The sequence below is a fragment of the Spea bombifrons genome, chromosome 7 (genome assembly GCF_027358695.1).
Source record: "Spea bombifrons isolate aSpeBom1 chromosome 7, aSpeBom1.2.pri, whole genome shotgun sequence".
Lineage (NCBI taxonomy): Eukaryota > Metazoa > Chordata > Amphibia > Anura > Pelobatidae > Spea > Spea bombifrons.
In genome coordinates, this window is record NC_071093.1 from 20,705,578 (window position 1) to 20,720,444 (window position 14,867).

At 42.7% G+C, this 14,867-nt stretch overlaps 2 protein-coding genes across 4 annotated transcripts in view; one reads left to right on the plus strand and one right to left on the minus strand.

The window, feature by feature from the left end:
* Positions 1–14,867, plus strand: part of BZW1 (basic leucine zipper and W2 domains 1) — a 245,153-nt gene that overhangs the window by 137,004 nt on the left and 93,282 nt on the right. The window lies entirely within an intron of this gene.
* Positions 1–14,867, minus strand: part of ORC2 (origin recognition complex subunit 2) — a 113,108-nt gene that overhangs the window by 43,261 nt on the left and 54,980 nt on the right. For all 3 annotated transcript variants that reach the window (XM_053472268.1, XM_053472265.1, XM_053472267.1), the window contains 5 exons: positions 13,252–13,309; positions 12,445–12,599; positions 9,392–9,490; positions 8,619–8,728; positions 8,223–8,355 (listed from right to left, as the gene is read on the minus strand). In XM_053472268.1, the coding sequence (XP_053328243.1) occupies positions 8,223–8,355; positions 8,619–8,728; positions 9,392–9,490; positions 12,445–12,599; positions 13,252–13,309 (555 nt within the window). The remainder of the gene's footprint in view (positions 1–8,222; positions 8,356–8,618; positions 8,729–9,391; positions 9,491–12,444; positions 12,600–13,251; positions 13,310–14,867) is intronic.

A 14,867-nucleotide genomic window follows, 5' to 3' on the forward strand; every position in this document is an offset into this window, starting at 1 on the left:
ATTTTGGAAACTGAACACCAAAGGAGTCATTTGATATGCTGATACTCTTTGAAGCTAAGTACATATGTTACTACAATGTTATTAGAATATAATTGTTGACTGTCTGTAACTTTGTTATGGTAACCTTTTTCGATATATTGTTTTAACCGCTAAAGGTATTACTAAAGTATATCATTATATATCATAACATCTGTTGGTATTCGTCTTTACATAATTTAACTGTATTCCTGAATCAAATTTATTGTTGTATTGTTAGATGTGTTTTGTTTAAATTGTGTATTTAAATATTAGCATAATTTTGCATAAAACAGGCCACGACCACAACACTATTATAAGCCAAAAGACTTCCATTTAATTTCCAGATACCCTAGCTTGAGTCGTGAGGTATTTTCCTCTATTGTGATAAACATGGTCAGACCAATGCATTATTCGATTAATTACCTGAACAATGCTCTGAAGTAACACCTCCACCAGGATCAGATCCAGTCTTGTATAGGAGCAATGTGGGGCAGAAAAAAGTAAAATCCTTCTCCAAGGGATGTTTATATCTCCAACTCAAAATTTTCAAATTCAGAATGAACTAAAAACGATCTTTGTAACTTTAACCCAGCAATTTTAAACCCGTTGCTATATTGGGTGGTGGTAGAGGCTATTGTATTCCTCTCCCCAATAGGTGGCAAATTTAAATTTCCACAGATCACAGGTTGAAAGTGAAGGAAAGCTGTGATGAAACCCAAATTGATACTCCTGTCTGTTTGTTTCATGGCTGTGGCATGAAGAGCCAATGGGAGAGATTTAAGCCCCTTTGGATTTATCTAGTAATCCTAAACCTACTTGTAGAGGATAGGAGGGATGAAAAGAGGAAAAAGGAGAAAAAAATCAAAAAAGGAAGAAATTGTTATACGGGACCTAGGAAAACAAAGGATGACGCACCCACTATGCAGAGACGGTAGTGTCGTCACAGAATGGAGAGCTAGGTAGGAAGTTTAAGGCAAACAGGCAGTACAGGGTCAGCGGTAAATACACGTAATTAGGAGGTTCCGAGGTCTGGGCAGGCAGCACAGGATCAGAGTCGGGAAACAAAGCCAAGATCTGGTACACAAACATAGTCAATCAGCAACAGGAATATATGAAAAATGAGAACCCAGAGCAAACACACAAGTGACTCTTTGAACGGGCACTGTATGACTGTGGAAGCAGATTTAAACAGGGCAAACGGCGTGAAAAACAACCAATGGGAAGCGGGGTGACGTCATCGCGTCCGACGCAGACTAATGGCCCCGGCGCCCTAAACAAAAATGGCATCTGCGTGTGCTATACCCGCAGGCGTGCCACACTGGCAGATGCTGGGGTGGTCGAGCACCGCGAGCATGTTGTGGCAACTCATTCATAACCCTGCGAGCGTCCACGCACACACAGGACGTGTGCGCGTCATGGAGCAAGAGCCCCCCACGCGTTGCCGACCGGTGTGGCACATCGGCGGATATGGTAGGTACAACAGAAATAGACCTTAAACAAAAAAACAATCAAAGCTAGGTCCCTAATCTAGAAAATAGGACCTATTAGACTACCACCTCATAGTGTCCAAGAACTGTGGTCTATTGCACCACTGAAGGCGAAAAACTGAGGAACAAATGCAATAGATAATGTACATATGTGGACAAGGTGTTTTATCTTCAGACTCACCTCTACCCTGCCTTTAGATGAAGGTAACTTTTCTTTAAATTAAATTGATAACAGTACAGCTGTCTTAGTGTGTTAGTGTTGCTCAGTGTGTATTTTGAGATCTTCTCATTCTGATGCTTGGTGTCTCTCGCCTCTCTGTGATCCTGGGTTTACAATCCACCTTATAGCAATCTTGAGGGACCCACATTGGGGAGATCAGAGGTTCAGGAGACTTTGACTGTGAAGGGCTGGTGGCTGTGGTCAAATCTCACTGTCACAGAAGAGCCAGGCCCTCAGAGGAAGTTCTCAGCATTTTGATAGATCCATTTTTGTTGACTAACAGTTTGGTTGGGCAGTCCCAGAAGGATTCAATTTTTTGTTGTCTCCCTGAACTTTCGTCTCTTCTGAAGAGTAAATACTGAGAGATGTAAATTCATGGTTATAACTCTGCAGCACTGCAGGGGACCTGGATCCTCCTCTTTGGCAGCCGGTGGACGTCTGCGCGATGCAGACAACCCCCACTGCTGCCAGTACTTCCACTGGGGCTTCTATGGTGAAGCACCAGAGGGTTAGGTCACACCGGTGCTCCACCATAGAAGCCCCAGCGGAAGTACCAGCACTGGCTTCTATGACGGAGCTCATGCATTGAAGCCCTGGTAGAAATGGCGAACAGCGGCAGAGGTTTTCCATGCGCCACCTGCTGCCCCCGCTACACACAAGGAAGTCTAGGGATGCATTGGTAAGTCTGGGGAGGGCAGAGTGGCATATCTAGGGGGGCATAAAGCATATCAAGGGGGCATAAAGCATATCTAGGGGGGCAGAGTGGCATATCTATAAGTAAGGTGCATTATGAATTGAGGGGGGACCTTAAAATGGCTACTGGTTTTTCAGATTCCTGTTTGTATATAAAATATGCTAACTAGATAAAATACTGTTTTACTATTCCACTAATGTGTATTTTTTTCTTAAAAGTAGCACCCGTGTGCATTTTACAGATGTGAAATTTGACATCCTGCACCCTATGTTAATTGGGACATTGTTCAACATGGCTAATTTAAGTTACCCCATCAAATCATACATTTTTGACACCCCATGGGCATTTACCATGCCAGTATTTTAACTTTTTCAATGCAAGGATTGTGTTAAGATATAGTGCTAATATACAGTATCTCACAAAAGCGAGTACACCCCTCACATTTTTGTAAATATTTTATCTTTTCATGTGACAACAATGAAGAAATGACACTCTACTACAATGTAAAGTAGTGAGTGTACAGTCTGTATACAACAGTGTAAATTTGCTGTCCCCCTCAAAATAACTCAACACACAGCCATTAATGTCTAAACCTTGGCAACAAAAGTGAGTACACCCCTAAGCGGAAATGTCCAAATTGGGCCCAGAGTGTCAATATTTTGTGTGGCCACCATTATTTTCCAGCATTGCCTTAACCCTCTTGGGCATGGAGTTCACCAGAGCTTCACAGATTGCCACTGGAGTCCTCTTCCACTCCTCCATGACAACATAATGGAGCTGGTGGATATTAGAGACCTTGTGCTCCCCCACCTTCGGTTTGAGCATACCCCACAGATGCTCAATAGGGTTTAGGTCTGTAGACATGCTTGGCCAGTCCATCACCTTTACCCTCAGCTTCTTTAGCAAGGCAGTGGTCTTCTCGGAGGTGTGCGGCCCAGTCCCCGAAGGGAGGGGATCATGCTCTGCTTCAGTATGTCACAGTACATGTTGGCATCCATGGTTCCCTCAATGAACTGTAGCTCCCCAGTGCCAGCAGCACTCATGCAGGTCCAGACCATGACACTTCCACCACCGTGCTTGACTGTAGGCAAGACACTTGTCTTTGTACTCCTCACCTGGTTGCAGCCACACACGCTTGACACCATCTGAACCAAATAAGTTTATTTCAAATAAGTAATTCACGTCCTTAGTCTGCTTGTCTTCAGCAAACTGTTTGTGGGCTTTCTTGTGCATCATCTTTAGAAGAGGCTTCCTTCTGGGAAAACAGCCATGCAGACCAATTTGATGCAGTGTGCGTCATATGGTCTGAGCACAGACAGGCTGACCCCCCACCCCTTCAATCTCTGCAGCTATGCTGGCAGCACTCATACGTCGATTTCCCAAAGACAACGTCTGGATACGACGCTAAGCATGTGTTCTGAGTGGAACCTGTCTTAACGTGCTGCAGCTCAGTTTCAGGGTCTTGGCAATCTTCTCATAGCCTAGGCCATCTTTATGTAGAGCAATTATTCTTTTTCCGATCCTCAGAGAGTGCTTTGCCATGAGGTGCCATGTTGAACTTCCAGTGACCAGTATGAGACAGTGTGAGAGGAATAACACCAAATTTAACACACCTGCGACCTTGTAACACTAACGAGTCACATAACACCGGGGAGGGGAAATGGCTAATTGGGCGCAATTTGGACATTTCCAGTTAGGGGTGTACTCACTTTTGTTGCCAAGGTTTAGACACTAATGGCTGTGTGTTGAGTTATTTTGAGGGGACAGCAAATTTACACTTTATACAGGCTGTACACTCACTGCTTTACATTGTAGCAGAGTGTAATTTCTTCAGTGTTGTCACATGAAAATATATAATAAAATATTTACAAAAATGTGAGGGATGTACTCACTTTTGTGAGATATACATATACACATATATATATATATTTTATACCATATTTGCCCGAATACAGGCCGCAATTTTTCCCCCCACTTTAAGTCTTTAAAAAGTGCGGCCTATATTTGTATGTGGCCTATAATCGGGGTTTAGCCCAGGAATGCACAATACGTATGGCCCGATGCCCGGGACATGCGGTTCCGGGCGCCGGGCAGGCAGCAGGGTTAGGATACAGATCCCCCGCAGCGTTGCAGGGGACTTGCATCCTACTCTCCGATACGCTGAGACAGCCTCCCCTGCCAGCACTTCCAATGGGGAGGGAGTGCCGGCACGGGAGACTGTCTAAGCGCATTGTGCAGACGTTGACCGGTTGCGGCGATGCGCGTAAACAACCTCCGCTGTCAGCACGTCTGCTTGATGTGCTTTAACAATAGCCATTTTAAGGTCCCCCCTTAATTCCTAATGCACCTTACTTATAGATAGATAATATGCTTTATAACCCCTGATATGCCACTCTGCCCCAGATATGCTTTATAACCCCTGATATGACACTCCAAGAAATGCATTATGCCCCTAGAAGCGCCACTCTGCTTCCTAGAAGTGCCACCCCCCCCTTACCAGTGCACCCCCAGACTCCCTGGTGTCTAGCCGGGCCGGCTGGTGGACGCCTGTGCGATGCGCATAGACAACTTCCCCTGCTGTCAGTACTTCCGCCAGGGCTTCTATGGTGGAGCACCAGAAGGTTATGTTACTCCGGTGCTCCACCATAGAAGCCCCAGCGGAAGTGCTGGCAGCGGAGATTGTCTACGCGCATAACACAGACGGCTGCTGGAGAGGAGGATCCAGGTCCCCTGCAGTGCTGCTTACCAGCAGCAGGGCTAAAAGAAAGAAAAAAAAACACCCTGTGGAATCTTAGGATGTGGAGAGCGTGGGTAGGAAGAGGTTAACTGTTTTCTGCAATTTGGTGATAAGAGTCTGATACACTGGGAGGTAGTATTGTTCTGTTGAGGAACATGATATATATGGTAGAGGGCATAGGTCAAATTACATAAACTGAATCAGCTGGTGAGAAACTGGACCATAAGTGTAAACTTGGGGTCAACTTCAGGGCACAGGATGTCTGCTTTAAATAACTGAAACCCCACCCATATCATACATATCAATGTTATGTAGGTTAGGCTTTTGCCTTTTATGGTAAAACCAGAGATATTACAAGTGTGCCAGCCTTTAGTAGGAGTTTACTAATTTTCTTTTGTTATCAATGTATATATAGTGTGTGAAAATGTAAAGCTGTTAGATTTGCCTGCTTTTGTGCAGATCTCCCTGCACCTGCTTGTATCCGGAATAAACTTTTATACATTCAAAGAAATCTGGTGGTCAGCACAACGTTTGATTTCCACAACAACCCGCTCGGGTGCCTCCCATGGATTCCCGGTCGCTGGGACTTCGGAGCCGGCGCAGGAAACTTTGAACTGTTGTCGCTCGGGGTTCCTTTGACCGATCGCGTCGCTTTTTGGACAGGATATCCTCAGGACCCCGAGCTATCCATCGGCACCACAGGATCGCCACCACTCTTTTGGGATCACCCCGAGAATGACGGCTAAACTCATACGGACATTGCGGGGCTCGGTGCCGGACTGTCTGGGCAGGGCAGGGATATGGGGATGTGATTTATGGCCTTTTCCCTCTGGAACTGTATATAAGCCCGTGTTTTTCCCAATAAAGTGTGTATTACTTCCCTGGACGTTAGTCTCGTCTAATGCCTCAGCCCGCTGGATCACTCATTGTCCTTTTCAGGACAATTACAGCACTGTATTCAGCAACGCCTCTGCGGGCTACACCGAGGAGACCGAGCCAGTTCCTAATCCCTTCCTCGCTAGTATCGGCCAGCGTGAGGAGCAGTTAACCCTTGCGGTTCCGGGAGGAAGCAACAAAGAACTGATGGGTGTACCCAGCCGGGGTACCCGAGGCCCGTAACATTTATTTATTTTACTAATCACATTGTGATTAGAAAGCTGGGCTCCATTCACTCGCATGGTTGAATTAAGTACCTGTATTCAACCTGCAAGGGGAGTTCTTGAATGCCTCGACATAGTTTGGGTGAAGAAAGTGAACACCTGTTTAAATTCATGACGGTCCTGGAATGTCAATCCCCGTTAACTGAATGTTTTTGTGTGATGTGCCCGGACATATCTACATATATAGATATGCTGCCGTCCCCTGCTTCATCCATATGCAAGGCTGATCTTACTCCTGAGATGAGCCAACCAACTTCCACTGGAAAAAAAAGCCTCTTCCAAAATATTGTCTTCTTCCTCTGAGAAGAATTAACTGCCTGAGAAATATTCTGGATTTGAGGCCACAGAGGACTGGGTATGGCTGAGATTGAGGAAAAGCTTGGGGAAGACTGCAGAAGTGCAGAACTCATAGCTTTTCTTGGGTCTGGTGTCTGTAGGGGTCTGTGGAGTCTTATCCCAATACATAAAAAGAATTTAAAAAAACACAAAAAAAGTCACCACCAAGAGCACTAAAACAGTAAAAAAAAATAGGTGTCTCGGCACAAAAATCTCTGTCCAGCACAGGCATCCCATAAAAGCCATCCGCGTAAGCTGTGATGGTTGGTGGTAGTTGGCAAGTGGCAGCAAGTAGAGGAACTAATATGTGGGCATAGCAAACGAAAACACTCCTGAGGACCAAGGGTTGTTGTAGGAACCTGCAGTTAGGACAGAAAGAACATTGGATATGTGGGAGAGGAGGTCTTTTTTATTGTCCTGCTTTAGATGGGAAGAGACTAGATGGGCTAGATGAAGTATATACAGGGATATAGTTATAGCTTACTGATCCAGTGAGAGTTTATACCAGAAAATCCTTAAGTAGAACGCCCAGCCTTTCAGTTTGTGATGTAATGTTCAAGCATAATTGGGTAAAGTGTCTCTGAATGATTAAAAGTTAAAAATATTAAGGTTTGCAGTGGCCTACTCAGAGTACTGACTTGAATCCAAATGACATGCTACACCTTTAAAAAGGCAGTTAATACTCGAAAACTTTCCGTTGTGGCTGAATTAAAACAATTCTGCCAAGAAGATTCTGCCAAAATTCCTCCTCAGCAATGTAAAAGACTCATTGCCAATTATCGTAAACGTTTGATCCAAGTGTGGCAAAACTATTTATTAGGTTTAGGAGGGAATTATTCTTCACATAGGTGATATAGGTTTTGATTAACTCTTTACCTTTAAAATTGATTATTTAAAAGCTGTGTTGGGTTTACTCACACATCCTTTCTGCCAATATTATATTATATTAAAATTAGTTGGATGAGCTGAAACATTTCAATGTGCCTCATTTGGGTTATATAGCAAAGCAGTCCCACTGATCCAGCTCCTTGGTAAGTAATATAGCCTCACCAAACTTGTGGTACTTTGACATAGTGGTGGGCTAAGCAATATATATGGCCATATGGTGTAACAAAATCACCAATAATTACATCTTAGATAGGTGTTTTTTGAATGTATTACCTGGGTATGTGTTGAATTCTTGCTTTGTTTTGTGTACTTAGTCATTATTGCTCTAGCAGCAACCCGTGAATCTGAATCTTTATGCTTTTTATTTTGTGCACCCCCCTATTTTGTACTGCACATATTTGCAGGTACTGACCAAACCTTAGGGTCATCCCTAAGGTTTGGTCAGTACCTGCAAATATGTCTCTCCTGCCACACAAGAGCCTCATTAATGGTGGCCAGACAAGGTTAAAATGCAAAGCAGTCCAACTGATTCAGCTCTTAGGTAAGCAATATAGCCATGAAAAATTACCCTTTCTAGTTTACCATACCAGACAAGACAGAATCCTTGGGCCATGACACAATATGAAAGGAAAAGCAGAGCATACATAAGGGGAAACAAAAAAACCAGAAATACAGCACTTACAAATTTCACAGTGATGCTTGGAAAAAATCCATTGATAACAATGTGGAGAGAATCCTGCAGCAAACAGGTCCGGAACTTTTCTATCAGGTTCCTTTTAGAACCCAGGCCAAAGAGGACAATGTTGAATCCTAGGCTGAATGGTAAGACAACAAAATATTTTACATTTCTAGAAATTAGATAAAGGTATGAGTCCCAATATCTTCCGAGTTCCTTTCAATGTATTAAACAGGCCTTCAATCAAAATGTTTTAATTTCCACATAAGAATAAAAAAAATTCCAATTTGAACCAATATATTATGTGGGTTGTGAATTATCTATAGGATAACAAAAGAAAAATGGATAAAAAAAAAGAAACTAGCAAAATTATCTTTTTTCTTCACTACCCAAATAACTTACTGTAGCTGCAGCATCCATTTATAGAACAAAGCTTCATGCTGCTCACTTAACATGTCGATTCCACCAGCAAATGGTGTGGGTGACACATCCAGAAGCTTGTGCAGTGTTACCTATTCGGAGAAACTTCTGAATTAATTGAATGGCCTTGTAATGTACAAGGCGTCTTGCAAACAGTTCCATGGCATCTGCGACGCAGCTCTCTCCCAGCTCAAATTCAACATTTAATGTCTCTTCTTTGGCACTTGTTTATATGTGCCTTTTGGCTTGCTTTGGGGTCACTAGCCTCCTCTAGCTACACATCATCTCTTGTTTAGATACCACTACCACCTCTATGCTGATGACATGCTGCCTTTGCCAGACTACTAAGCTTACCCCATTGGTCTTAATTAGATGAAAGTTAAACTCCTACTCATCCCAAAACACTGCACACTATATATCTCTGCTCTGCTTGCACCTGTTGGTACTTTTTCTCTAGGATTACCTGCACCATTCCATTCCCTCAACTTTTAAGATTTTACTGACTCCTCCGTCGTAACAATCAAATCTTTCTCACCCAAGCAATCCCTTACCTTTGTCTCATCCCCCCTTCACCCTCATAATAGACTTTAAGCTAACAAGAGCAGGACAGACTTTTCCTTGTGTACCAGTATGTGTCTTAGCACACGTTATTCATTTTGTATATTGTCTGCTTTTATTAGCAGTTTTGCATTCTCTCTTTTTCCAATGGGGCTATGGAATACACTGGTGCTCTGGATATGTAATAATATTTATACCTGATCTAATGTTGGAGTCTGCAGCCTCTGTAATGTTCTGTCTGAAGTGAAAACCTTTGAACTGCTGTGAGCCTCAAAATATTCTTCCACCAGGATGTTCTGCAAAAGGCATGGAATGGGTATTTACAAAGAGAAAAACACAAACAGATATATCCCGAATCTTAAGGGGAACACTTGTTATATTGTTTGGTATTATTCGCTACAGGTTTCCTGAAAAGCCACAACCCCTCGGAAAGCCAACTCTTGAGTCAGGCTCCTTGCAAGATTAAATAAAATAATAAATGGCATTCAACCTCATTTATACTACTTTATCAGATCTGCAAGCTAGTTTATTATTTCATTTTTGGTTTTATTTTTCATTTGTTTTCTTTTGTACATACCAAATGTGTGTTTTGAGGTCATTGTTTCTTATTAGCCAAATGGTGATGTTTACCTTTTCAAATGCACATCCCTCCTGAACCACCCCCCCCCACCCTTGGCTTCCTACAGCCATAACCCCTGCCCTTATTTTACTTTTCATTTCATTTATACATCTTCTGCATACTTCAACAATTTCCCCCTAATTTTAAGACAAGACAGAGTGCTTCTATTTTGCATATATCTCTCTTTACTTTTACCAATGGCAGCAAAGTGTTAACAGAAAACCTAAATAAATAACATCCAGAGGTAGATAATCTTGCGTTTTTGAGATTGACCCCATTTTCAACTGCTTATTCTGCTTGTACCGGCATCTAGGCACAAGTCAAAACATCTCCAGCTGCCGTCTTAACAGAGCACTACGTCTCTTTAGAGTAAAACCCTGCTGTTATTGTTCTTTTGGGAGCGAGCTGTGTTACAGGGTAAGCCCCTGTTTCTGTCTGTTGCAGACTCCTGTTGCTATTTGCCACCTTGCTCAGATTTGCAGAGTGAGCCCTTGCTGAGTGGATTTGTCCCAGGGTGAGCCTCTACTTCACGGTGTTTGGGTGGTACTTTTCTGATTTGTCAGAATCAGACCCTAAAAGGACAACGGCCGGTACTTGAGGCGTGGAGAACGAACAAGTGGAAGACTGAGGCATGTTGGCTGTCATTTTAGAAATCAATGTTTCCACAGAACTTGAAACTTTTGATTCCACAGAGCGCTGTAAAGCAGCTCTCCTTCGGATGGACCATCGTTTGGCGCAGTTGGGTTCCAAGGACCTAAGGGCAGTGGCTCCTTCATCAAGGAGTTGAACAGGCATGTCTCCCTTGCCTGATCCTCTTGATAACCTCTTGGAATAAGGCGAAGCTGTCCATAAGGAAGGTGTTCCAGACAGGCCCTGTTTTTACTTTAGGACTGAACTACAGCGGGGGCAGATCTCCACCTGTTCATCTTTCCAAGGCCCCAGGAGCTTTCCACAGGCACAGACATCCCATAGAGGACCTTTCCAGCAAGCCGGGGAAGTAGAGGCAGAGGTTTTTCCAGCTTCCCTAGGGGCTGCTCTGGTATCGGTAAGCCCTGATGTTTCCTCTGTTTCTTCCCCTTCAAAATTGGGAGTGGGGCTATCTGATGGACTTCATCTCCCCTCCTCAGCAGGTAAGGAGGCCTCTCTCCATGCGCAGGTCGGCCGTCGATCAGGCACTGGCGGAAGAAGAGCTGCAGTCCCTGTTCATGAAAGGGGCTATTCAGACCAATAGATTTCCTCAGCTCCATCTTCTTAGTCGGGAAGCGGGGGGGGGGCTTTCCGTCCATCAACTTACAGGCTCTGAACACTTGCTGGGCTGGGGAGCGGCCTCCATCACAGAAGAGACCAGGTTGCTTTGGTCCTGAGAGGAGCGTACCTGCAGTAAGGTATATCACCCGTTCAGGAGGCAATAGCTCCAAATGCCTTACAGAGGTGACAAGGGAGATACTCAAGTTTGCATCATCATGCTACAGGTGGAGTATTTGCTGGGGGAGGAAAACCTCATGGTAGACTGGCTTTCGAGGCATTGGAGGGACGTGAGCGTCTGGAGACTTTACAGCTGGGTCCTTTAGAAGATTCACCGCTAGAGGGGGGCCTTTACATTGGGACGTATTTGTGTCCAGAACAAATCACCAGACAAAGGTCTTCTTCAGCTGGCTACCAGATCAGGAAGCTCTAGCGACGGATGCCTTCATCCAGATATGGCTGGCGTCCGGAGCCTATGCTTTCCCTCAGTTTGCTCTGATCTCAAGGGTCACTCACTACCTCCAAAGATCCAGAAAGTCCCTGGTTCTAGTGACCTCGCTAAGGCACTCATAATGATGGTTTCCGGCACTGCTGGAAGTGTTGGTTCAGGCATCGATGCTTCATTCAGAGCCCATTTGGTTAGGGGTCTGCCTCCGGTGCCCTGACAGCAGGGGAGCCTTAGGAGACATTCTCCGGGTGGCAGATTGGTCCACCTTCTTTACCTTTTATTTTCAACCTTTGTCATCAGTGGCATTGGCGTTTCTGAGCATTAAAAACGCAAAATAGCAGCCTCCTGTCTTGTCTCAAAATTAGAAATTATTTTAGACTTGGTGACTGAATAATGAAAACAGGAGGCAAGTATTTTCCCTCCCTTCCCTTCCCTTTTAAGTTCTGTGATATTGTCATACTGAGGAGTGTGTGGCTAGGGAGGGGTTGGGAGGGGGGGTTGCTTCAATTTGCTTTCTTATTTAGTTACCCTTGGGTTTTTTTCTGCCTATATGTGGTCCTTTTATATCTCCTTTCTCTCCTCCAGCCTGATCTAGCATCCGGAGATTGGTTGTTTATTGACAGAGGTGTCTACCTACAGTTCTCTGGTTGTCTTTTTTTTCCCAGTTCTTGGTTTATAGGGTTAGCGTAAAACAAAGAGCTCCGGTTCACAGCTTTCGAAAGAGGGAGAGATTGTTGGGGGTTATGTACTCGCCTACTGTCTTTATTAAAATTTTAATTAAGTCACCAATTAGGTTTTAATGATGTAATGTAACTGGTAATACAAGTCATTTTTTCACTACACACTCTTGTATCTCATATTCAATGTCATATGGTAAAGCGAAAAATTATTTTTCTATCTAACAATACCAGAAGGCAAATTGATTTAAATCTACTCACATCAGAATTTTTCTTTAATTTCTTGGATGGGATCCTAGCAGGTGTCTGAGATACTTTGCTTGGCGTTTTGGACAAAGAGTCTTTTTCCTCTCGTTCTTCTTCATCTGAGCTGGAGGCAGAGTATTCACTCTCTGTATCAGACCTCGGATTAGGCACTGTGAATTAGACCAGACCGTCATTTAATGAGAACTAGCTGAATTACAATGAAGTAGGGCTGCAACAATGAATTAATACAATCGTTAATAATCGATTATGAAAATCGTTGTCAACGATTTTCATTATCGATTAGTTGAATCGATTTTTATCAATAATAAAATGCGCCCCCCCCTTCTATAATCCAACCTCAAAGAGAGTTCGGATTATAACTCTAGAATCCACATCCCCCAGAAACCCCAGTGGAAGTGAAGGGGAGAAGCGGAGGTTGTCTGCGTGCATCGCACAGACCGCCACCGGCTGCCAGAGAGGACCCAGGTCGTTAGGTGCAGCCCTACAATGAAGTGCATTTATTTACAGCATGAAGATGAAGTGTGAAATTGAAAGTTCACCATATTTTCTGAATCTTAAAGTATGTAAGATGCCTGCACATAGTTACCATAAGACTTCTAAAGATATTTCTTGCAAGGGGATGCAGAGTTTAAAAGAATGTTTACGATGTGCTTCATGACACCAAAAGACATATAAATTGTTTGGTTTTGTTAATGTTAAAAAAAAAATCCACTTTCTTGTACCTCTATGGGAGGTTTGGTTGGCCTAAATAGCAATGGCACTGAGGACTGATTTTTAATGTCACGTATACACATACTGTACCTGAAAGTCTCTTCCTTAATCGGTGGGGTGTCGTGGAGATAAATTCATTTTTTCTACCCTTAAAACACAAATATAAAAATACTTATTCCTGGCCTAAAAACAATTTTCTTGTTGTGAGCGCCAACGTAAATATTAGTTCTTGCCACACAGATGCACCTTACACAAAACATTACAAAATGTTTTGATTTTCCAACTAGCTAAATATAATGCATGATGGATTAAAACAATTGATTACTAACATATTTCTCACATTACTAACATTAAAATGGAGTAAAGTAGTTTGTTACAAACATCTCTTTAAGCCAACTCCATATGCTGTTTGCTTCATTATTTGCACTAATGGAATGGTTTTTTCTCTCTATTTACAAAGTATTATTTGAATACCCCAAAAAGGCAAATGAAATATCATTGCTTGCAAAATGTTGTATGAGACTGGGACATACAACAATCTTTTATGCACATCTAAATCAATATCCATCTGAGTATTCCAGGACACAGAAAAACTTTTAGCAAGGGATTTGTTTCAATCTTAACTGAACTATGTTTTATACAGGGCCAGGTCAGCCATTCATGCTCGTGAAAACTGGTAGTCCAGGACACTGTTGATGTTATTTTGGAAATAATATCACTGTGAGATGCATGGACATCATCTCATCTATCCTTCAAAGTTCAGTTGTAATGGGTGGAGAAACAGTCTTCCCTTGCAATCGATGAATCTAAGCAGTCTTATAAATTCATTTTTTGTATATGGGGTGGTTTCTGATATTGCCAGCATCCTCCTTTTGTCTTCTTGCCCAAGAAAAAAAATATTCAAAAGGCACCTGCCAATAATAATAATAATAATAAAAAAAACACAAAAACAGTCAGTTACCAACCAATGCCATGACGTGCCTGGCAGGTCATGGCATAGATAAAGCTTAGAAAGGGATCTAAGGTCATTTATTCGCTTAAACGGTGTTGCCGATATGCTTCGATGTCGAGGTACACAGCAACAAAGACATCTGCATCAGGGGCCCCGTGTGGCCAATCCCTAGATGTCAACCTCCACCACACACATGCATGGAAAGGGTTACAATACCAGCATTTGAAATACCTTGGGGTGTCTATTTTTCAAAAATACATGGTTTGATGGAGGTAGATTGCACATTGGCCAGCTTCAAAGATGTCCCAAAGAGCACATGAGACAGAATGACCAGATTTGGAAAACAAATGGTTTTGAAATTGCAAAACGCTACTTGTATTTATTGCCCTATAACCTGTAAAAAAAAACCCCAAAAAACAAAACAAACATTGGGTATTTCTCAGGACAAATAGTAGAATCTATTTAGCAGGCTTTTTCATTAGCTTTTGTAGAAGAGTAAAATATTTTTCAAATAAAAAGTGAGAAAAGAAGTTACATTTTTCATCATATTTTATTTTTATGATAAAAAAATATATATATAACTTGTGTGGTTACACTAAATGGGAGAGGAGGAAATTACAGCTAAACACGAGCACTGCAAAAGAGTTAAAAAAGGCTTGGTTACGAAGGATGTAAAAAATAAAAGGTCCTTAAGGAGTTAACATGAAAAAAACATTGCCCTTAATTCAATGTGCTGTAATTGCCACAGAACCTA